The sequence below is a fragment of the Nerophis ophidion genome, linkage group LG08 (genome assembly GCF_033978795.1).
Source record: "Nerophis ophidion isolate RoL-2023_Sa linkage group LG08, RoL_Noph_v1.0, whole genome shotgun sequence".
Lineage (NCBI taxonomy): Eukaryota > Metazoa > Chordata > Actinopteri > Syngnathiformes > Syngnathidae > Nerophis > Nerophis ophidion.
Window position 1 is genome coordinate 53,358,539 of NC_084618.1, and position 26,169 is coordinate 53,384,707.

Genomic DNA, 26,169 nt, shown 5'->3' on the forward strand with positions numbered 1-26,169 from the left:
TATCTTAATTACCGGTAAGCACGAAGCACGCTATTGTCTGGAGTGGGAAGGCAACGTGTCTGCAAAGTGGATATACTTCAATATATCTGAGACAAACCCGTGGACAGCAATCTGCAAAGCTTGAATTGTGGAAATATTAAGAGGGTAGTGGCATTTGCTGTTCTTTTAAGGAGGGGAAGTGCCAGCTGGAGCTGCAGTGTAAGACTAGAGTGACAGCCTGTGAGTGCTTTGTGTGCGGTGGAAGCTGGCAGAAGCACTCGTTGCTTGTCCGGGACATTGCAGAGCACCAGAAGTCAGGCGTCTTCAAACGCAACTACAGTCTCCAATAACACCAGAAAAAAATGGAAGATTGGTCAATAGTCATTTTAAATATGGGTGAAACGATTTGTTGACATTGTCTAAAAATGTGGATAATAAAATCTGTCGCCGAAAAATTTGTCGACAGTCATGATATTATAACTCGTGTTTTTCTGGAGGATGCAAGTAAGCACCGCCACTCAACATCAAGTGTGGGAATATTTCATCCTAATCTTGTTAAAAACATAAATACCCGTTCATTTTGCAAAGCAGATCTTGTTTTCATGACACTTTATCTGTGACATCGGTAACATTGTTAGCTTGTACCTTGCTTGCTAGCTATGGATGGATCAACTTGCAATGCAATAAAGAAAGGCACAATAACAAATGTCAATCGGCACGCACATACGCACACATGCACACACACACACACACACACGCACACACACACAAACACACACACACACACACACACACACACACACACACACACACACACACACACACACACACACACACAATGCACCAATATCATAAGATTTTACATACAATATTTTAGATAGCCAAAATGTTATGAATTAATCACTAAAACAATTTTATGCATTGAGTCTATTAGAGTGCTAAAAATTCCAGAGGTTAATCAATTATACATAATATATCAGCGTGCAGCTTTTTAAAGACATAATCACAAAATGCTTGTTTCTTTTTGAGAAAATTAGTTTTGTTGTTTTATCATTTGTTGTTATTGCTGCTATTTCAACCGTCATTTCTTTTTACATTAAAAATATACTTGTTGCATTTTGCACTTTTCCTGTCCTTACTTTGAAAATGACAAAAATAAAATAGTCATTCAAAATTGTGGAACAGTCTAATGCGCAGCATAGTTACAGAATAAATATATATTTATGAAATAATTAGTCATCTTTGTTGTTAGTGAGCACATGCCTATGATATGTCCATCCATCCATCCATTTTCTACCGCTTATTCCCTTTTGGGGTCGCGGGGGGCGCTGGCGCCTATCTCAGCTACAATCGGGCGGAAGGCGGGGCACACCCTGGACAAGTCGCCACCTCATCGCAGGGCCAACACAGATAGACAGACAACATTCACACTTACATATGTCAAAATGAATTTAAAAGTTGATGGCTAAATTAGAGCCACTGATTATGTGTACGCTAACTATTCCAACCTGTCAACTAATCGTTAAGATAGTTCATAACTAGTCGACTATGAAAACAGAAACAAAAGTTGCATTTCTAGAAACAAAAGTTGCATTTCTAGTTTTCCAGGAAAAAAAGTCACTAAAATAATTGGAAAAGTTTCCATAAAAACGCTCCACCAGTGGTATTTCTTTTAAAATCTCCGATTTGCTCATCCATCTATCCATGTTCTACCACTCCTTTCGTGTTTAATCAAATCGAGGTTCAGATCATCCAATTATCATGCAGAAGTTACATTTTTTGGAGCAGGGGCGGTGTGTTAGTCCGGGTCAGCTGAGGCCAGCACACTCTCTATAGACTCCCAGACATGCTGAGCATCGAATGGGCAGGACAAATTAGAGCATTTAAAAAAAAAAAAAAGTTTATAAACAGTGTGCACGATACATTATTTACAAGGAATCTATCCCAACTGCAATTGGGAGGAAGGAAACGTACACCCTGGACAAAATGCCACCTCATTGCAGTGCCAACACAGATAGAAAGGCAACCATTGTATTCTATATTGTTGGAATACCAAAGGTAAAACAAACCTTTTCCTAATTTCATGATTGTAATTTTTTGAAGGATGAAAATACATTTTTGCAATAGCAATGCCTTGATTTTAGAGAGGTTAGTACACGGTCGTATGGTATTAATAATTGGCATAATATTTTTTTCCGGCGTTGCAGTTTTCAGCCTTTTTCGGTTTTAGACAAGAATTTTCACTCAGGTACATCCCTAAAAATATTCTCTTTTAAAAGTTCCTTGTGATAATTTTTTGGGGATTTACATTGTTTCTTGGGGGAATTTTTTTCTGGTTTTCATATGATTCAACTGACCTTTCGTAAAATATTGATAACATAAGTCGAGGTTCCCCTGTATTTGCATTTTACTCCTATACTTCATTGGGTTGGAGGATAACCTCCGCAGAAAGATTAGTTAATGACTGCTGGGAGTTGACAGATGTAGAATTTCACCAATCTAACAGACTGATGCACACAGAATGAAGTTGAAAATGCAGAATGTATTAATCTATTTATATTCTAGCTGAGAAAATGACATCCGTGCTTGATCTGATGCCGGATTGTGCAGCACTGTATTTGAATCCTCCAGGGCTACGGGCGCATGTGTGTGTGAGTTCACATGTACATGTGCGCACATCTGAGGTTAATGGTGCTGCCCTTTACTGTAATGACAGTAATGATCACCAGAGTGCAAGAGCACATCTGGAAGCTTCAGATCAAAGGGTGCAGTGTTGAGCACAGACACACAGGGGAAAACGATGATGCGTTAACAACTCAACGCAAGTGGGGTAAAGGTGATGATGATAAATTACCATAACCATTATGTGTCCAGAAGAGACATGATTTAGCGGGGATGAGAGAAAAGTCTTTTACAAACCAATATACCACTTTTTTTTTCCCAAAAAGTACACATGAATGGGCATTGCAGGAAGGTAGAGACAAACTTATTGGGAGGAGGAAGTCTTAATTATGAGACCACTACACAGCTTAGTTGTCACTGTCTATTAAATAGGGACCGATTCTTCACACACAACGTAAATTTCAGACTATAAAGCACACTTAAAATCATTTCATTTTCTCAAAAATCAACAGTGTACCTTATAACCTAGTGGCCCTATTTTACGTATTATGTCTGGTTGTCCTTATTGACCTCGAACCAATTTTATTTGGTACATGGTGTACTGATAAGTGTGACCAGTAGACGGCAGTCACACATAAGAGATACCTGTGGCCTGCAAATTGATGCTCATTCCGTAAATGATGCTTGCAACTTTACCTGTAAGCAAGCAACACCAAAACTGTGATGTTTTTAATTAAGAAAGTAGAACACAAGGCGCTAAAAAATCGGTGCAAATGTTTAGTATGACTTTATGAAGCAGCACCACTTGATGGAACGCCAGGCATTACGGCTACCGTAGTCAGACGTAATGTGCTTAATAATACCCATATGTGCCCCAAAATGGCACCTAATAAGAGACATTATCTGGTGTTTTGTTTGTAATGTTCTTACCTATTGGTTCCTGCTGATGTGTATTTGGGATCTGCATAAGTCCCGAAAGGGTGTGCATGTCCGCCATTGTAGTACGTGGCGATGCCATAGTCAATAAACTCCTTCTTTATGTCTAACTTCTTGTTATAAATGGTAAATGGGTTATACTTGTATAGCGATTTTCTACCTTCAAAGTACTCAAAGAGCTTTGACACTATTTCCACATACACCCATTCACACACAATGATGGCAGGAGCTGCCATGTAAGGCATTAACTACGACCCATCAGGAGCAAGGGTGAAGTGCCATTCTCATGGACACAACGGACGTGTCTTTCTCAAGGACACAAAAAAACGTGACTAGTTTGGTAGAAGATGGGGATCGAACCAGGAACCCTCGGTTGCTGGCACGGCCACTCTACCAACCGCGCCACGTCCTTTGTGTCGTTGTTTTAGGGGATTCATTCTTTACTGTTGCCATTTCAATTATAAAGTAGCGTACAGTTCCAACTTATATCTGTCAGTAGACTCGCTATTATAGCGCTAAAAACTAATCGGTAAAACAAAGATGAAGGGGAAAAGACACAGTTGAAGTTAATCTACATAAAACCGTCCACAAATCAGCGCGTCCTGAAGAGACAGTCAGAAAGCGGCTTGAAAATGGTTTGTAAAACATAATCTATGCAACATTTTGACCAAAGCACCACCATTGCATGTTATGTAGACCACAAGGAAGTGTTTTACATATATAAAATAAAAAATAAAAAAAATCAAAATAAATAAATAAATTAAAAAAAAATTATATATATATATATATCCCTATAATGCGCCGGTATTTAAAAGTACCATATTCATCCTTGATCTTTTTATCATATATATTTTTTCTTCAATTCCATACAAGGAAGTGTTTTACATTTATAAAATAAAAAATAAAAAATAAAAATAAAAAGTATATATATAAATCCCTATAATGCGCCGGTATTTAAAAGTACCATATTCATCCTTGATCTTTTTATCATATATAATTTTTCTTCAATTTCCTTTTGACGCACTGCGATTAAAAGAACTGCCTCACGCTTGGCAGACAAAAAGGGCAAAACGTAAACTAGAAAGTACAAAAGTGCTGCTGTCCTTCTTCATGTGTGACTGCATAGTCTTCCGCCTATGAATTGTTGCACTGCAAGCAGATAACTATTTCAGTTTAGGGCAGTAGCATAACCGTTTTACAATATTTTAATCTGGTAATGAAGTTAGCTCAAAACTGTTCAGTGTCTTTAGAATGAAATTGATTTTATGACATGTGAAAACTTTTCAAACATTTAAGAAAATAAAGAACATATCTCTTCAAACCGAGCAAAAGAGAAGCAAAACAAATTTAGGACTATAAATGAACTTTTTTATGTCGCTTCTTTTTGTTGTTTTATTTATGGTAAAATTGAACAGTTTCCCTTGTGGATCAATAAAGTTTGTCTAGATCTAAGTATGATGCGGGGCATAGTAGTTGCATGCAACTTTTTTGGTAAATCATTTGCTATTGCAGCGGTTCCCACACCTTTTTAGCTGCGCCACCTTTGCCACACAAAACACTTGGTTAATATAAAGTTAAAGTTAAAAGTTCAAGTGCCAATGATTGTCACACACACGCAGGTCACGACATGTAAATAAAGTGTAGTTGGGATTTTATTTTAACTTTGTCAGAATGCGCCTTGTAAGCGGAGTAGATATATCTCATTATCTGCATTGTTAGGCACCTCATACAAGCAGTTTTGGCAAACGTGGAGTTCCTCTTCAAAATGGCACTTAGTCCATTTTTCTAAATCCTTGCTCAATCTATTGCATAATGTAACCATATACTGATGCGAGCATACCAATGTTTTGAATTCAAAATTTCCCTGCGGCCTTATTTCTCCTCTCTTGTTGATACAAATTACTACGACTAATAAGTGAGGGACCTCTTTGCGTTTCCAGGCACTCTAAAATTAAACACCACTTACTACCATTTATCAAAGGGAAATATAGAAATGTGTTAAATGTCCTAAAACAAATCCAATACAATTTCACTTAAGTAAACTCCTGTTTCCAGAAAAGAAAACAATCAGGGGACTGCTTTGTTCATTATCTTTGCCATTCATATGCAGTAGAAACACCAGTTGTCGATCGTTCTGACTTAAAAGGAAAATGGCATACTGACACATTAAATCTGCTGTATATCGATGTACAAAGAAAGACAAACATGTATTGCACACTGCTTTAAAGTAGCATGCATGTCATCCATATTTCATGAACATGTTTTCAATGTGTACCATGCGCGTATAAACAGTACGTTACCCTGTAACAGGTTCTGTGTGGACGAGGGCCGACAGATAAAACGTGGCATACGCAGTTTTTGCAAAGTATATTAGTGTCACCCTTTTTTTTTATCAAGAACTACTGTTAGCTTGAAGGAAGAAACAGTTATGAGAGAAAGGTCGTCGGACCAAAACGGACTAACACGGTTAAATCAATGCAGGCATAATGGTAAAATAATCAAATTAATACTACCCACTGACAGTCACCTTGATAAATGATGGAGTGTGCGTGTCCATACAAGATTCCCTGTCAATCAATTTTGTAAAATGATGTCTGCCTGTGGGTTACATAAAGAGTTACGGTGCTTCTGAAAGTTCTGTCCCAGGAAGTCCAAAATAATGGTTTTAAATAAATCTATATCCTCCTTTTAGACGGCTTAATCCATTATTTAATTCAATGGTAACTATCTTGTGTGTGCGATTATTTCCTATCATTCCGCTTGGCAATGATTTTAAGAGTGCTACAGTTAAATATGCAGACAATAAACAGATCCAAAAAAAAGCTAATAAGATTAGAAGTATTAAGACAAGATGGGGCGGCATGGCGCAGTGGGTAGAGCGGCCCTGCCAGAAACCTGAGGGTTGCAGGTTCGCTTCCCACCTATTGACATCCAAAAAAGCGCTGCCGTTGTGTCCTTGAGCACTTAATCCATGCAGACCTTAGCCGCTCACACTGGTGAATGAATGATGAATGAATGATTGGTGGTGGTCGGAGGGGCCGTAGGCGCAAACTGGCAGCCACGCTTCCGTCAGTCTACCCCAGGGCAGCTGTGGCTACATATGTAGCTTACCACCACCAGGTGTGAATGAATGATGGGTTCCAACTTCTCTGTGAGCGCTTTGAGTATCTAACAATAGAAAAGCGCGATATAAATCTAATCCATTATTATTATTATTATTATTATTATAAGATGTTTTAAACTCTTCTCAGGAGCCCAAAACTATTATATTTCCTGGTACTCTATCATTAATGGTTACACAAAAAACAGAAAAATCTACAGTTTCCTTACCAGCTTTTTTAAATCTTTCAATCAGCTTTTGCCTGACTTCCCTCTGCAAGTTGAAGTAGTCATCTTCCTCATCATGGTTATTTACATACAAAGGAATGTGCTGAAACACTACGATGTGTTTCGGTGCCTGGATGAATACAAAATGTATGACGATTCCAAAATGAAGTTATTAGTTATTACACCAAAAATGTGTTATCTTGCTGGAGCTTTTAAGGAAACTATATTTACCGTACTTGAGGAATATGATATTTTGCTCAGCTGCTCTTCAAGCCATGTTTCCTGGGACTCCTTCAACTGAGGACAGGCTGAAGCATCGTGGAAGAATTGAGAGTTTAAAACCAGGAAGAGAACTCCACCCACCTAAAATGATAGATAGTAGAAACAACAAGAATTTAGCTGATGTTCATGGCAAACACTCATTAATGCATGGCTTCAAAATATCGATGGATATTTGACAAAATATACAGGATTTACCTAAAGCCTAATTTTAGGGGATGAAAAAAATTACTCTATTAAGTGTTATGAACTCCTGTTTCCACACCAGTTTTGTATTCAACACATTATTGCTGAGGTCTGTATGGATTAAGTGCTCAATTTCCAAAAGCTGACATCATGTTGTACTTTTTGACTGCAAACCAGGTGAAACTCAATTGCCTTTGAAGCACCTAAAAGAACAACAGAATAGTGTGTGGTTTTAGAGTGATCCAACATTTCTAGATGCAGCAGAAAACTCATTCAAAGTGTCCTCTAACATGTCCGCTGACATGTGACAACCAATAATCCAATCTACTATGGACCGGCAGATTGACTTGAGGGTTACTGCAGTAATGGAAGCACACTTTGATATTTAAATGTTAGGCTGATGAAGTAAACTAATCTGCATTTTGATAGCCACCACAGATAGTGTAGAATAAGTTAGTGCAACAATCTCATTACGTACCATCGTAAACCCAATTAACAATACTAATCACATGTCAATACGTCTAAAGACTGAACAGTCATTAATCCCCAAAATAGGGAGAGATGTTTAGTTAAAACAGGGATCACTAACTGGCGGTCTAACTCAGGCCCCAAATTTTTTTCCAAACAAACCTGCACTTAACATCACCTGAGAAAATATTTAAAGGGGACCTACAGTGCATTTTGTCTTTTCTGATTTATAAATGTTGTTACTATGTACTCATATCAAACAATGTCAAAGTGTTAAATGATAATGTTCATTCAGTTTGGCGTGAGCTTTCACAGAGTTTCGGATGCATCTGCTTGTGGTCTTTCGAAAAAAAAATCTAATATTGTGGACACTTCTAGTATGCAGCCCGAAAAGCTGTAGCTAAAGCTATAGCTATACCTTTGCTATAGGTTGAGAGACTGTAACGGCTGCTGCCTGGAGTTTGTGTGTTATTTATTCTCACACTTGCTCTGATGTCTATAAAATAAATATTTCCGTGTTTATTTGTCTTTACGACATTTTACACAGGACAGTTTTTTCAAAATAGACTGGCACAAAATTGGATTAGTCGCTCCTATGTAAAAAAAATGGCGACTTAACGCCTTGGTTTGAGGAAACACAAAAAAGTTGGTGTAAAGTAATATTTTTATCTAATCTTGCCATGCGCACAATAAGACTGACGTTGTACATGCAGCGACATCAATTCTGGTAAAACAGCTTTTTTGCACCTCTGTATACAGTAGATTGGAGAGTGGGCAAGTGTACCTAATTTTGTGACTGGGTGACTCTATAAAATATTATATTGAATTTTATTTTTGACCTTATCTGGCAAACAATAGTGGTGACATATTTTTTTACAGTGTACATTTAACAATTATATGCATATTATACTTTAAGAATGGAAGGGGTATGGGTTCATTCACCACCTGGGTTCTTGCAGACATATACAGAAATTATAATTCCTAGGTGAAATGGAGATGGTCCATCCATCCATCCATCCATCTTCTTCCGCTTATCCGGGATCGGGTCGCGGGGTCAGCAGCCTAAGAAGGGAAGGCAAGACGTCCCTTTCCCCAGCCACTTCGTCCAGTTCTTCCCGGGGGATCCCGAGGCCTTCTCAAGCCAGCCAGCAGATATAGTCTTCCCAACGTGTCCTGGGTCTTCCCCGTGGCCTCCTACCGGTTGGACAAGCGCTAAACACCTCCCTAGGGAGGCGTTCGGGGGGCATCCTGACCAGATGCCCGAACCACCTCATCTGGCTCCTCTTGTTGTGGAGGAGCAGCGGCTTTACTTTGAGCTCCTCTCAGATGACAGAGCTTCTCACCCTAAGGGAGAGCCTCGCCACCCGGCGAAGGAAACTCATTTCGGCCGTTTGTACCCGTGATCTTGTCCTTTCGGTCATGACCCAAAGCTCATGACCATAGGTGAGGATGGGAACGTACATCGACCGGTAATTTGAGAGCTTTGCCTTCCGGCTCAGCTCCTTCTTCACCACAACGGATCTATACAATGTCCGCATTACTGAAGACGCCGCAGCAATCCGCCTGTCGATCTCAGGATCCACTCTTCCCCCACTCGTGAACAAGACTCCTAGGTACTTGAACACCTCCACTTGGGGCAGGGTCTCCTCCCCAAACAGGAGGTGGCACTCCACCCTTTTCTGGGCAAGAACCATGGACTCGGACTTGGAGGTCCTGGTACTCATTCCAGTCGCTTCACACTCGGCTGCGAACCGATCCAGTGAGAGCTGAAGATCCCAGCCAGATGAAGCCATCATGACCACCTCATCTGCAAAAAGCAGAGACCTGATGCCGCGGCCACCAAATCGGAACCCCTCAATGCCTTGACTGCGCCTAGAAATTCTGTCCATAAAAGTTATGAACAGAATAGGTGACAAAGGGCAGTCTTGGCGGAGTCCAACCCTCACTGGAAACGTGTCCGACTTACTGCCGGCAATGCGGACCAAGCTCTGACACTGATCATACAGGGAGCGAACCGCCCCAATCAGACAGTCCGATACCCCTTACTCGCTGAGCACTCCACACAGGACTTCCTGAGGGACACGGTCGAATGCCTTCTCCAAGTCCACAAAGCACATGTAGACTGGTTGGGCAAACTCTCATGCACCCTCAAGGACCCTGCCGAGAGTATAGAGCTGGTCCACTTTTCCATGACCAGGACGAAAACCACACTGTTCCTCCTGAATCCGAGGTTTGACTATCCGGCGTAGCCTCCTCTCCAGTACACCTGAATAAACCTTACCGGGAAGGGTGAGGAGTGTGATCCACGATAGTTGGAACACACCCTGCGGTCCCCCTTCTTAAAGAGAGGGACCACCACCCCGGTCTGCCAATCCAGAGGTACCGCCCCGGATGTCCACGCGATGTTGCAGAGTCTTGTCAACCAAGACAGCCCCATAACATCCAGAGCCTTAAGGAACTCCGGGCGGATCTCATCCACCCCCGGGGCCTTGCCACCGAGCAGCTTTTTAACTACCTCGGCAACCTCAGCCCCAGAAATAGGAGAGCCCACCACAGATTCCCCAGGTACTGCTTCCTCATAGGAAGACGTGTTGGTGGGATTGAGGAGATCTTCAAAGTATTCCTTCCACCGATCCACAACATCCGCAGTCGAGGTCAGCAGAACACCATCCGCACCGTACACGATGTTGACAGTGCACTGCTTCCCCTTCCTGAGGCGGCGGATGGTGGTCCAGAATCCTTTCGAAGCCGTCCGTAAGTCGTTTTCCATGGCTTCTCCCAACTCCTACCATGTCCGAAATTTTTGCCTCCGCGACCGCTAAAGCTGCACACCGCTTGGCCCGTCGGTACCCGTCCACTGCCTCCGGAGTCCTATGAGTCAAAAGAACCCGATAGGACTCCTTCTTCAACTTGACGGCATCCGTCAGTGCTGGTGTCCACCAACGGGTTCTAGGATTACCGCCACGACAGGCACCAACAACCTTACGGCCACAGTTCCAATTAGCCGCCTCGATAATAGAGGTGCGGAACATGGTCCACTTGGACTCAATGTCCCACACCTCCTTCGTGACATTTTCAAAGGTCTTCCGGAGGTGGGAATTGAAACTCTCTCAGAGAGGAGACTCTTCCAGACGTTCCCAGCAGACCCTCACAATGCGCTTGGGCCTGCCAGGTCTGTCCGGCATCCTCCCCCACCATCGCAGCCAACTCACCACCAGGTGGTGATCGGTAGAAAGCCTCTCTTCACCCGAGTGTCCAAAACATGAGGCCGCATATCCGATGACACAACTACAAAGTCGATCATGGAACTGCAGACTAGGGTGTCCTGGTGCCAAGTGCACATATTAGAATAGATAGTACTTTATTTATTCCGTCAGGAGAGTTCCTTCATGAAAATTAAAATTTTCAGCACAATCCCATTCAAGATCATACAAACATTACAGGGAGACAGAACGGGATGGGCGAGGGAAATCTGAGTTTATTTTGTTATGCATCCATAGAAGTCTTCGAGCTGCTCTTTGTCTGATCCCTCAGCTAGTACCTGTTTGTCTTGGGAGACTCTACCAGGAGGCATGAAAGCCCCCGGACAACATAGCTCCTAGGATCATTTGGACACGCAACCTCCCTTACCACGGTAAAGTGGCAGCTCAGAGAGGAGCTGGTGGAGATGGAGATGATGAAATCCCTAAATTCCTTGCAATAGCTAGTTGAGAAATGTTTTTTTTAAACTCTTCGACAATTTGCTCACGCATTTGTTCACAAAGTGGCGACCCTCGCCCTATCCTTGTTTATGAATGACTGAGCATTTTGTGGAAGACGCTTTTATACCCAATCATGGCACCCACCTGTTCTCAATTGGTCTGTTCACCTGTGGGATGTTCCAAATAACTGCTTGATGAGAATTCCTCAACTTTCTCTTTTTAGCCACATGTGCCAGCTATTTTGAAACATGTTGCAGGCATCAAATTCCAAATGAGATAATTGCAAAAAATAACAAAGTTTACCAGATCAAACGTTAAGTAGCTAGTCTTTGCAAAGTATTCAATTGAGTATAGGTTGAAAAGGATCTGCAAATCATTGTATTCTATTTTTAGTTACGATTTACACAACGTGCCAACTTCATTGATTTTGGGTTTTGTACAAAAAAAAAAGAATAGTGAAGAAAAAGTCCAAATCCCGATCCTTAGTTTTCTGAAAATGTTGGTTCAATAACACTGTCCTATGGTATAACCCTATAAAAAAACTTTGTGCATCATGCATTTTCTCATACATTGTGAAGTGCGCCTGAATCATACCAGACGCACCATCACAACATCCTAGATTCTCCCAGAGGCTTGATTGCGCTTCTATATATCCCAGAAAAGATAATCCAAATTATATTTGTGCGCTGCATTTTCCACAACATAACAAAACACGACAGGTTGGAGCTTATGATGCAAAGGTTGTGCAGTAAAATACATTCTATGGGCACAAAAAATATGCAGTCTTAATAGATCGCCTGCATCACACCCACCAAAAGTTCACTAAATTTTATAGTTGGCACGAGCTACTTGGCGTGGGTTTTTGGGGTCTTAGTAGACCAGGCCTTGAGTGCATTATTTTTTGTTCTGGACAGTAAATGAAACAATATTCAGGACTTAACAAATCATACGACAATAGAATCAAACTGAGGAGTGTCTCTGGAACCTCAACCAACGCCAGACAGAAATATTATACAGAAGATGCTTGCTTACCCAAAAGCTGAAATAGTCATCACCCCATGCACTGCAGTACTGCGCCACTGTTTTTGGGGTGGGAGTGTTTCCAAGGTCATGATTGCCACTGACAAATACTAGTGGAATGGAAGGGTCTGTCCCACTCAATGCCATCTTTAGGTCTCGCTCCTGCTCATCTCTAAAAATGGTGCCTGCAGAGACAAAATGTAAATGTTCTTATTAAATTTATCTCAAACACAAGCAGATGTCCTTGTGTAGATCAATAAATAATAGATGCTAATTATTGATAGTTCTAGTTCCAAAAAAAAAAAACAAGTTGCAGAGTGTGACATGAATTCAAACAAACCAGTACCATTAGAGTGTAAAGGGCTAAAGTGTTGCAAAGGAAGTGGTATGGGAGCTATTTGCACAATAATGGGGGCAGCTTAAAGTGGCTGTTTGCAACTTGCTCAAAGTTATAGTTATATGAAAGTATAATAAACACACCAACAGTTTGTTTATGTTACTGGTTAATGGTTAAACAGAGCATATAGAGTGGAACCTCAATATACAAATTTAATTGTTTCTTCAATTAACTGGGGACGACATGGCTCGGTTGAGAGAGCTGCTGTGCCAGCCACCTGAGGGTTCCTGGTTCGATCCCCGGCTTCTACCATCCTAGTCTTGTTCGTTGTGTCCTTGGGCAAGACACTTCACCCTTGGTTGTGGTTAGGGCCTTGCATGGCAGCTCACCCTTGCTTGTGGTTAGGGCCTTGCATGGCAGCTACCGCCATCAGTGTGTAAATGTGTGTGTGACTGTGGAAATAGCCTCAAAGCACTTTGAGGACCTATAAGGTAGGAAAGAGTTATACAAGCATAACCCGTTTACCATTTACATGGTTCGCCAACCAAAACGTTCATTTAGTGAAGCAGACTTCTCCATAAGAATTAATATAAATATACATCATTCTGTCCATCTGTGTTGGCCCTGCGATGAGGTGGCTACTTCAGCCCAAATGCAGCTGGGATAGGCTCCAGCTACCTCCGCGACCCGAGAGGGACAAGCGGTAGGCAATAGATGGATAGATGGTTCTAAGCTATTGTAGTAAAAAAAAAAAAAATTCACACTTTGAAGACACTGTAATGAAAAAACAAACCTTATTTTACCATGGTAGAAAATAAGTATGGTATTATTAATCAAATAGGGAGTTTCCGAGCTATAAATGAGCAGTGGCTTCACATAGTCACCGCTAGCGTTACCACAAACTAGTGTGAGGCAATCCATCATCAGCTTTTATCCGGCTAGTGCCTTCTCCTTAGCTGTAAAAAAAGTCCGCACAAAATTAATGAATTAATCAATAAACAAAACGTTCGTACACCGAGACATGGTCCGCACACATAGGGATATTTGGCGCTATGTAAATGTTCACAAACCTAAAAAAATATGCAAATAGAAGCGTACGTGTATCAAGGTTCCACTGTACATTTTTAAATGTCCATATTTTTCACGATTCTTAATTACACTGAATAAAAATGTTCATCAGTCCAAGGAATTTGTCTGAGATTTAGGTTCACTACTCACTGTCTACATCTACATGAAAGGAGTGTGTGCACATACACAAAAGCAGTCCAAGAGAAGCATCTAAAAATTTGTTGTTGTGATGATAGGCTTTACATTCAATGATAGCTAACGTTAGTAACTAAACTTAGCCAAAACATTAGTTTACCACACACATAGCTAATACATGTGCGCATGTCCTACTTACAGGCGTAGTTTACATCATTACGTGCTAAACATCAGAAGAGGGCGGGGTATAGCTAATGCTGAAAACATAAAGCGCCCTTAAATGCATCTGCGTAAATGTTGCAATCAGCTTCTTTAAAGACTCATAATTGTACTTGTACAACACAACTATGCATCACATACATAATTCTGAAAGAAGACTTTGTGGTTGTGCTGAATTCAGTTAATAGCTTTGTACGTGTACCACATCCAAGCTATAATATACATATTTGTTTTGCAACAACCTAATGCACCCAATTTAAGGTGTCTGGGAGCCTGCTTAAAGCTACAAGACAAAATGTCTATATAAACATCAATATTCATGGCAACATAGGACAGTTGTCCAGCTGAGGTCCATAATCGTTTCCCGAACTGAGTGGAGACAGCCGCTAAAGTGTTTACTTTATATTTACAGCCTGTTAAATTAAATGTAGCTGTTTTTGTTATTAAAATAGTTAAAACTAGTCTTCACCAAGACAAAGGTTGTCTTCGGATTCTCCCTTCTCCCTTGCCTTGGTTGGTGGAGTGGCTGTGTAAGCAACTTGGGGGTACCAGGTTCGATCCTCACTTCCGCCATCCGAGTCAGTGTCGTCGTGTCCTTGGGCAAGATACTTTAGCCACCTGCTCCCAGTGCCAGTCACATTGGTTTAAATATAACTTATATAATGGGTTTCACTATGTAAAAAGCTTTGAGTCACTACAGAAAAGTGCTATATAAATATAATTCACTTCACTTACTTGACCCTCCCCCTTTGCTTTAGCACAATATGCTGATGCATTGACTCAACTCCAATAACCCTGCCTTTATCCCTTCTGGATGTCACTTCAGTTGCTACTGTTGACTAGTGTGACATCTGAAATAATACAGTAAAAGTTAGTTAAAAAGAGTTGTGGTTGCTCACTATTAGGAAAAAACTGCCCCTACTGTTTTGGCAGAGAACAGCATATGGTATACTCAGACCCCGCTGAAAAGCTACAAGATTCTTCTGATTGAGAGGAGCCAATTACGGATGATGGCTTGGACATTAAAATGATGCCTCCCGGACACCTCCCTGGAAAGGTGTACTATGCATGCCCAATGGGAAGACGCCCTGTCGTAGACCTAGGAAAAAGGAAAAAGGACCACTGTATTGTCCACTGCTGAACAACTTGGTGTCCCACCGGTGGAGCTGGAAGAGGGAGCTTGAGAAAAGGCAATATGTCCTTTCCAACAGACTGATCATTCTGCAACCCGGACATAGATAAGCAGAATAACACAGATGCATGGGTGATAATCACCGCAAGATCAGTAAGTTTAGCAGGTAATTATGATACTGCTGCTCTCATCAATTTTAAAAGACTGTATTAACACAATTATTAAATATTCATTGTTTCCTTAAAAATTCTTAAAAAGACATTGTCATATTATATTTGGCGTCTATAAATGTATACATGCAAACCAACCAAACAGCTCAAATGACTTCTTTCAAAACAAGTCAGAGCCTTTCCTACTGTCGCTTACACATATTGACCTAGACGGATGCAGTCAATATACATAGAGCTTTTTCAAAAAATGTGGCTCAAAGGTTGGGCAAAAAAACAACAGAGGAGTAATGATGTTACCTCTAATATAACGGCAATCAGTGAAGTAGAGGCATCAAATAACCGCTAAGCCGATAAGTATATGGTTTTATTTTTGCAATTGCATGATATTGAATACATGATTTGTCTGTCTGTGATTTTGATTTAAAAATATGTTTTGACCTTGAAGAGAGGGTGTCGTCTATTCAGGGTGGTCAATATTGCAATGTTTTATCACTCCCAAAAGGCAGGGACTAAATACAAACATGTTGCATACAACTGTCCAAAAGTATGTGCAATGCTTAAGACTTGTTTCTGGGGAACTAAGGTGCTATGACTGAGTTCTAAATGATTGATTAGCTGATGGAGAGTTGTGCCCACAAACTTTGACACAATTTGACATATTGTCTGTTGGTGTCAGTCGCTGCTACAAAGTTAGTGTGAAGCAGAGTTTGGTCCAATAGTTACATCAAGCCACTCTCAAAGATCTCTGGAAGAGCGAATGCGAATAAACAGAAGTGAAACCCATGCACCACATGGAGGCTTTAAAAGGCGGTGTTGCTTTCTGTTTCCTCACACCGCCAGCTGTCTGCCTCAAATAAAACCATAAACTAAGATCTTTGCAGAGTACTATATGTTGAAGTCTCAATTGACATCAAGTCTGGCAGGGTTTCAACCTTTTAGATTTTTTGTGACATCAAAGCCCAATATTCCCAGAAAGGAGAGACTGATTTGACTTTAGATTTTCAACTGTAATTGGATGAAGCAGTGGTATGAAACTGTATATATAAGGAAGGAAAAGAGATTATTCCTCTTATGAGTTTTTCTAAGTAGTATAGAATTGATCAGAGAAATGGAGTCGAGAGAGCTCGATCAAGTTTCTGTGATATCAGCAGTAATGCAAAGACTCGTGGACTGTTAGGATGAAGAGGGATCTAAGCCTGTAGGTGAAGCTTTTGATCTAGCAGTCGATCAACATTCCCATCTTCACCCAGCATGCTTTGAAGACCGCGGAAAAAAAAATGCACAGATCCAGTACAAGCGCTCATATCAAGTTTCCTTCACAGTTTGGCAGCAGACAAAGGTTGAGTTGGGGTGTTTCAAGCTAATTACAAACATACACATACCGTAAAGCTTAAAAGGGAACTGCACTTTTTTTGGAATTTTGCATAAGATTCACAATCCTGATAAGAGACATGAAGACAAAAGTTTTTTTTTGCATTGCATCCATCCATCCGCTTGTCCCTTTTTAACTTGTAATAATGCAGCCAATGTGAGCAATCCACTCGGCCTATAAAACACTTTAAAAATGCATTTAAAAACCGCTAACAATATTTAATTTATGTTCCATAACCTGTATAATAACCAATCTGTAGTGGCATTGTTATTGTGAGAGCGAACACTGAGGAATCATTTTGCTAGCGTAATAATACAGCATTAGCCATAAGCTGGCCCTGCGATGAGGTGGCGACTTGTCCAGGGCGTACACCGCCTTCCGCCCGATTGTAGCTGAGATAGGCGCCAGCGCCCGCCGCGACCCCACAAGGGAATAAGCGGTAGGAAATGGGTGGATGGATGGATGGATAGCCATGAGCTAACTACGGCAAAAAGTAAGCTAGCCTCTATCTCAACAACTGAATGCTTTTTAGTTTGTTAAGCTCAACATAATGCAATACGACACTAATCTGTACTGATTGAATAACATGAACGATCAAATTACAGTATCTGTAAAGTATTAAGCCATATTTTGTTCGTAAAAAGCTAGCTTGACAATGTATGTACTGTAGTTGTACAGTGATTTGCTTCTATCATGATCAGTATTATAGTGACTCACTCGATAGACAGAAGTTGTGCTTTTAGTCAAGCTTGCAAGGCAAGAAATTAATTTATTTGAGCATAGTTTGGCTCAAAGTTCCACATTTACACCGTGACCAAGTCACGCTGACCTCACCCTATAGGCTTCAATCTGCTCCAACGTTTCATCCTGTGTCCCTTTGCAAGTTTCACTGCAATAAGGCGCTTTTGGCTGCTATCCACAAGCTCCTGGCAAGGTTCTGGTTAAATTTTAAATGTACACATTGATATTTATTCGGAACTATGGCCTGTATGCCAAAACCACTGATTGCATAATTACTATGTGTAGGCATAGACTAACTCACACCACCAATGCATTCAAAAACACAAATAGGTCAGACTCCAAGTATGATCAAAGAGTAGTTGCTGGAAGCAGTCGGGAAGTTACTTTTATCAGCCCTCCAATAGCTTTGCAATGTCACAAATACATTTTTTGGCTAATATAGAAAAAACGAAAACACAATGATTTGTGATGTATAAAAACAGTTGGTTAAAAATCCAATCCATCCAGTTTGGGTATGACCGGGGTTTTACTTAATACTGTTGTTTATGTTTTATCTGTACTTATGCAAAACATGTCCTCTGTTTTAGAGAGGACTCATGTTCCAAGGTAATCTGTACTTCACCTTCAAGAGCATTCATTACACACATGCGCTCAAAACAGGCAATAATGTTTTTCTCACTGTACCATGGGGAAGACGCCCTGTGCATCCCTAGAGACAACACTTGAATCCTTTGTACTGCTCATTAGGAGGCTGTTAAGTCCAGCATGTTTCTGTAATTCAATCAGCTCACCAACTCTAACACCTCACCACCTCAGAAACCCTAATATTCCCTACTCTTCATCCTGTTCATTTGAAAGCTTTGAAAAATAGTTGAGTCGGATGCAAAAATGTAGAGGAATTTCGAAGATCATAATTTTTTTTTATTATTCTTTTAGAATATAAAAACCGTGACCATTAGGTTGCAATTGAATCAATGTTGTTCAGTGTTGCTCTGTGTAGGCATTAAAATATATATAAAAACAATTTATTAAAGTGGGACAGCCGGAAAAACAGCTCATTTAAAAAGCAGATAGTATATTTTTTTTTTAGAGAAATTTAGATGGCTATTGTATATGAACTAATTTTGCTAGTGCTGATGAGTTTGTTTAAAGACGTCTATGTTTATCCCCTATAAAAGAGGAATTGGAGATAGCTAAAGGATACTAAAACAGGCCATTGTCAGATGTTTTTTTTTGTGTTGCTCTTCTGAATAAACAGCACCGGCATTGAATGGCAAATTTTCCGGCTTCAGGGGTAGTACCAGAGGTACTTCTGCTGTGTTAGTTAGTTTATATTACTTCCCATTGTTATGTTGAAAGCAGTTGTCCATGTCGGGTCTACTTATGGCTATATTTGTGAAAACACAGTTCCAGCAATATCCCCCTGGATTAAATGCCAAATCTGCAGTCAGAGATATAATGTGGCTATTTTGTTGGAATGTCTGTGTGAAACAGGTAGGGATACACAGATCCATTGGCCCTTGCCATTGTGAATCTCTTATTTTTCTGCTAACATGACAATAATGAAAAACTAAATAATGGAAGTTCCTCTTCCTCAAATGTTTTAAATCCAAACAAATCCAATTAAAATTAAATATCTAAAAATACTGTTTTTGAATGTGTGTGTGCAAGGGTCAATGTGACGCTTTGGGTATCGTGCAGTTATAGTAAATCACTTCATAAAACTGACCACTTATTAAAAAATCAAGTGTAATTTTAAAATTGACTAGCAACACTGCCAATTAATGACTAATGCCTATCACAAACACGCCGATTCCTTCTGGCTGACAATGAATTTTTTGTGAGCTTCTTTGTTTGTTAGATAGCAGAAAATCACTAATACAAAACCAATTTTGATTACATTTCCTTTGTGGAGGGATGGCTGTATGTGCCCAGCAAGAATAAAATCAACTTTTTTTGCAAAGTCTGAATTTAAAAAAATAGGTTGGAATAATGTATTTCCTCTTTTCACAGTTAGTGTCAAAATAGAATGGTTATCCAGGCCCCCAAATCAAAAATGGTTTAGTCATCAGAAGACACGTAGACAGACAGACAAACTAAAATACGACGCTCAATTCTTAATCGCTTTTTACAGTTAGGCGCATTTTTTAACATGACCGCTATCTTTTGCAGTTTTTTGCAGGTGCACGACAGCAGTCTACCTAATTTCATCTAGCGCCTCGTTCTTCAGAAGTGCAGATTCCGGGTGGGTATTCCCAGTTGGAGTTTCAACCTGAACTCTGAGTTGATTTAAATTAAGGAAGATGGGAAACTGAGTGTTGGGTCCCAGAACAGCTGATCTGAGTTAGTTCAATCAGTCCTTAGAATGTTGACTCTAAGTTAAGACCATAAAAAAGACATGATCAATGGAGCGTTGATTCTACAAGTCACCAAAGCATCTGAGGACAGAAAAGAATCTTTCTTTAACCAGCTGGAACTGAAAGTGTTAAATTGTGTTCATGTCACAGAAACTATAAACATAATAACAGTAAAATAACAGTGAGATACTATTGGAATGAAGAGACAAATAATTTCTGTCAGAGTCAACAAATACCTGTAAATTTGAATCCAGATGTTTATTTATTGGACATTAAAAACATTATTTTATAGGCCCACAGTTAAAAAAAATGGATGAATAATATAAAATAAAATATAAAAATTTAGAGGCAATCCCACAGGTAAAAATACCAAGTGGAAAACTGAAAATAACATACCTTTTTTATTTTAATTATACAAAGGTGATTAAAAAAGAATACGCCAAAATCATCACGTTTATTCAGTTCTAAAGCATTGTAATAGACTGAATCAATGGTCATTTGATACGGGAGTTTTATTGTGTTACAAATTCACCGTTGTGGTCATGTAATTCTTTTGGCGCTATTCAATAGTTGGAAGACCCCGTGTTTATTTACACTCAAAATGGCGACTCCTGTACAGAAGGTGTTTTGTGTGCTTAAGTTTGCGAAAACAAATGCCATTGTCATGGTGCAGTGTACATTTTGAACAGAATTTGGCATTGATCCACACCATCGTGAGAGCGTTTGACAGTGGGTTCATCAGTGTAAACAAGATGGAGCACCGCCCCATTGGCATCGTGAGGTTCGAAATTATCTGAATAAAAGTGTGCCTCAGCGGTGGATTGGTAGAAAAAGTGCTTAAGACGTGGCTCTCTGCGCTTGGCCGGCCACATCCATCCATCCATTTCCTACCGCTTATTCCCTTTTGGGGTTGCGGGGGGCGCTGGCGCCTATCTCAACTACAATCGGGTGGAAGGCGGTGTACACCCTGGACAAGTCGCCTTTTCATCGCAGATCCCCGGACCTAATTGTGTGTGACTTTTTTCTGTGGGTGTATGTTAAAGACAAAGTTTATGTTCCCTCTAAGCCAGCAAATATCGATGACATGAAAGATCAAATAACAGCCGCAATCTACCCGGTGGATCGCGACATCCTGGAGTACGTTTGGGAGGAATTTTCATATCGTCTTGATGTTGTCCATGCTGCCGGTGGTGGCCATATTGAGCCCTTTGTAAAGCATGAAAAAAATACTCCAAATTATGTACAAGACATGTGTTCAAGATATTTTTCTATTGTTTTTCATTTTTGAAATATCGAGTGATAATTTTGGCGTATTCTTTTTGAAACACCCTGTATTAGACATACAAAGTCAATGCAAACCAGAGATAATCTGAGATATAGTTCTTTGACAGAGAGAAATCTAAAATTGCGGATTTTCTAGACAAGTCATTTTACTTAATGTTATTAGCAAAGCTCACATATTAGTTATATTTAAAATAATGAAATATCAACTATTTAATTGTATTATTATTATAATGTTTTAAAATGTTTTGCTGACAGGATAATCCGTAGTGGTAGTTGTATTTACAATAATTAAAATCTAAATAATGTAAGAGTCTTTTACTGAAATGATTTCAATTCAAACAAATCCAAATTAAATTAACTATCTAAAAATACAGTTTGTGAACGTGTGTGTGCATGGGTGAATGTGACGCTTTCGGTATCGTGCAGGAGTAGTAAAGCGCTGTATAAATACAGACTATTATTTCTTATGTAAAAATCAAATATTTTTTCAAATTGACTAGCAACACTGCAGTATGGTAGTATGTCTTGTACAATGATAGTTTATCTATATTCACCATGACCTGAAAATTCTTACCAGATATACATATACCAGGAATTAATAATGTTTTAAGATCTACCAGTTACAAAGAAACAAACACATCATGTCTGACATACTTCTTATCTGAGTTTGACTTACCTCTCTTTTTTGAAAACAAAACACTACATTTTATTTCATCTTAGGTTTTATATAATTTTCTTTTAACCTGCTTTTTGGAATACCCCGCTGATTACAGGGACTGCCATTCGCCAAAATGTGGCAAATACACCTGCACAGTTCAAACTTGGCTGTAGATCGTAGTTTATGGACAGAAAAAGATAAAAATAAAGATGATTTCCTTTGAGTTTTTCTAGACGATGCAATGATCTGTTCATCAATTCCATTCCTTTGGATGCTTTAAAAAAAGAGAGCTCTGAAGCAGGATTTTAAGAGTGTGTTTATGAATTCAAATGATTGGTGTCCAAATAGGGTGTGAGATACCAAACAGCAGCTGTTAACTCAGCATATTGAGGAAAAACAGTGAGGAGAGGATGTCAGATCGAGACAGAGGAATATTTAGGGGAAATACAGTAGCCAATTTCCTGTCGCCAACAGCCAGTGGCGTTGACAATGGCAGTTGACAGCTAGCTTCCCATGGCCACCACCCATTCATTTTGTAATGTAAATAGTTTTGATGGAAATGTCAAGCAGGCATCAGCAGGGAGAATCAGTTGCTGTATTATGTAGTAGCTGTAGTACAATGAAACTAAAAGTAGCTGACAAATGACATACTGCTACTACTTCATACTTAATTTTAATATTGCAACAAATATTCTATATATCATGATCAAACGTGGGGATACTTTAACAATAATACGCAATGAGAAGTACATACAAAGAGCAAAGACAGTCGGTGTTTTCTTCACTTCCTATGTGCCCATTCCTCAAGGCTAAACAAGTGCCTAATGCCAGCGCCCTCATTATCATGCAAAGGTGGTTTGCACTGGTTTAAAGCTAGCGGCTCTTTTTTTTGGTTAAACACGGAGCTCATAAATATTTCCCCTTATAATTTCCATGACTTTTCCAATACTTATTTGATGACAAAAAGAGCAAATCGCTTTACCAGGAATAAAGGGTATAACAGGTGGCAGTGGTGGGCTGTCAGTGCCAGCAAGGCCTTCAGAATCAGAATCAGAAATATTGTATTAATCCCTGAGGGGAAATTTAAATTTTCAGCACAATCCCATTCAAGATCAGACAAATATTACAGGGAGACAGAACAGGATCGCTGACAGGTCTGCCAACTTCCGGTGCCAGGTGGGAGGGTTGAGGGAAAAAAGAACAGCCTTCTCTGTTGACCTAACAAAAATCATGATAATCAATTGTTAAAAGTTACGCCTATTTATCATATTCTCTCCATGTTGTATACGGCTCCAGTGTTGCCGTTTTTACTTCAGAGCTTTAATCAAATCAAGATGACAGCTAACTTGTTACCAAGCGCTGTATGAAATTATTTGAGGCCTTCTGAATCCACAACGCAGCGGTATGTGCAGTGTAAATTGACGAGGCACATACAGTTGATAGTTGTGATAGCCAATCAGTTAACTGTAGCAGACAGTAACCTTCTAGGTTTGCAACATGTTGAACCGTTGCATGCGACATTGACGCCTCCAGTGATTGGATACTCACTAGTGACTCACAAGTGATTATCCAATCACAAGTCGTGAGTTGCGAGAGCAGGACGAGCTAGGCTGATCAGCCGAGCCATAATGGAGCCACACTCTGCTAACAGAGAAATCTGATATCCACTCGCTTTTTTAACTCACAATGGCCGAAAGAGAGAAAAAGGTTGATTGGGTTGCAGATACAGTATGTACAAACCCCGTTTCCATATGAGTTGGTAAACTGTGTTGGATGTAAATACAAACGGAATACAATGATTTGCAAATAGTTTTCAACCCATATTCAGTTGAATATGCTACAAAGACAACATATTTGATGTTCAAACTAATAAACATTTTTTTTTGCAAATAATCATTAACTTTAAAATTTGATGCCAGCAACACGTGACAAAGAAATTGGGAAAGGTGGCAATAAATACTGATAAAGTTGAGGAATGCTCATCAAACACTTATTTGGAACATCCCACAGGTGTGCAGGCTAATTGGGAACAGGTGGGTGCCATGATTGGGTATAAAAGCCGCTTCCATGAAATGCTCAGTAATTCACAAACAAGGATGAGGCGAAGGTCACCACTTTGTAAGCAAATTGTCGAACAGTTTTAGAACAACATTTCTCAACGAGTTATTGCAAGGAATTTAGGGATTTTACCATCTACGGTCCGTAAAATCACCAAAAGGTTCAGAGAATCTGGAGAAATCGCTGCACGTAAGCGATGATACTACAGACCGTCAGTGTGTAAAGGATATCACCACATAGGCTCAGGAACACTTCATAAAAACACTGTCAGTATACAGTTGGTCACTACATCTGTAAGTGCAAGTTAAAGGCATACTGAAATGAGATTTTCTTATTTAAACGGAGATAGCAGGTCCATTCAATGTGTCATACTTGATAATTTTGCGATATTGCCATATTTTTGCTGAAAGGATTTAGTAGAGAACATCGACAATAAAGTTCGCAACTTTTGATCGCAAATAAAAAAGCCTTGCCTGTACCGGAAGTAGCAGACGATGTGCGCGTGACATCACGGGTTGTGGAGCTCCTCACATCTGAACATTGTTTATAATCATGGCCACCAGCAGCGAGAGCGATTCGGAACGAGAAAGCGACAATTTTCCAATTAATTTGAGCGAGGATGAAAGATTTTTGGATGAGGAAAGTGAGAGTGAAGGACTAGAAAGAAAAAAGGAAAAAAAAAGACGAGGGCAGGTGGAGCGATTCAGATGTTATTAGACACATTTACTAGGATAATTCTGGAAAATCCCGTACCTGTTTATTGTGTTACTAGTGTTTTAGTGAGATTATATGGTCGTACCTGAAAGTCGGAGGAGTGCGGCCACGGGGGTGGTGACCGCCAGTGTCTCCGAGGGAAGCCACGTTTCTCGACGAGGCAAGGCAGCTGGGCTGAGATTTATTTTTATTTCCCCTCCTCCACGGTGTAAGCATCCGACGGTCGGGGGCAGCCGGTGGGAGGAGGCAAGAGAGTCCGCAGCTGCAGGAGGAACGACGCAAGCTCTGCTCATGTCTACGGTAAGACCCGACTTATTACCACCATTTTCTCACCGAAACCTGCCGGTTGACATGTGGTAGAGAAACATGTTCGCTTGACCGCTCTGTTCCATAGTAAAGCTTCACCGTCAGCTTTCGGGAATGTAAACAAGGAAACACCGGCTGTGTTTGTGTTGCTAAAGGCGGCCGCAATACACCGCTATACACCTACATCTTTCTTTTTTGACGTCTCCATTATTAATTGAACAAATTGCAAAAGATTCAGCAACACAAATGTCCAGAATACTGTGTAATTATGCGATTAAAGCAGACGACTTATAGCTGGGGCCAGTGGTTTATCAAAATGTCCGCTAGCATCCGTGACGTCACGCGCACGCGTCATCATACGCGCCATCATACCGCAACGTTTTCAACAGGATACTTCGCGCGAAATTTAAAATTGCAATTTAGTAAACTAAACCGGCCGTTTTGGCATGTGTTGCAATGTTAAGATTTCATCATTGATATATAATTGGGTTTCAGTAGGCCTTTAAAACTCTACTATGCAAAGCCGAGCCCATTTATCAATAGCACCCAGAAACACCTCCCTCTTCACTGGGCCTGAGCTCATCTAAGATGGACCGATGCAAAGTGGAAAAGTGTCCTGTGGTCTGACGAGTCCACATTTCCAATAATATTTGGAAACTGTGGACGTGGTGTCCTCCAGAACAAAGAGGAAAATAACCAAAAGCCAGCATCTGTGATGGTATGGGGGTGCATTAGTGTCCAAGGCATGGATAACTTACACATCTGTGAAGGCACCATTAATGCTGAATGGTACATACAGGTTTTGGAGCAACATATGTTGTCATCCAAGCAACGTTATCATGGATGCCCCTGCTTATTTCAGCAAGACAAGTGTTACAACAGCGTGGCTTCGTAAAAAAAAGAGTGCGGGTACTTTCCTGGCCCACCTGCAGTCCAGACCTGTCTCCCATCGAAAATGTGTGGCGCATTATGAAGCGTAAAATACGACAGCGGAGACCCTGGACTGTTGAACAACTGAAGCTCTACATAAAACAAGAATTCGGAAAGAATTCCACTTTCAAAGCTTCAACAATTAGTTTCCTAAGTTCCCAAACATTTAT

The 26,169-nt window shown here is 40.2% G+C and overlaps 1 protein-coding gene across 3 annotated transcripts in view; it reads right to left on the minus strand.

Annotated features, from left to right (window-relative positions):
* Window positions 1–26,169, minus strand: part of cpped1 (calcineurin-like phosphoesterase domain containing 1) — a 91,795-nt gene that overhangs the window by 39,546 nt on the left and 26,080 nt on the right. For 2 of the 3 annotated variants that reach the window (XM_061908909.1, XM_061908910.1), the window contains exons 3-5: window positions 12,531–12,703; window positions 7,096–7,227; window positions 6,868–6,994 (exon numbers count right to left, since the gene is read on the minus strand). In XM_061908909.1, coding sequence (XP_061764893.1) covers window positions 6,868–6,994; window positions 7,096–7,227; window positions 12,531–12,703 — 432 coding nt within the window. Of the gene's footprint in view, window positions 1–4,814; window positions 6,706–6,867; window positions 6,995–7,095; window positions 7,228–12,530; window positions 12,704–26,169 lie in introns of those variants that run through there. The other variant, XM_061908911.1, reaches the window with a different exon arrangement.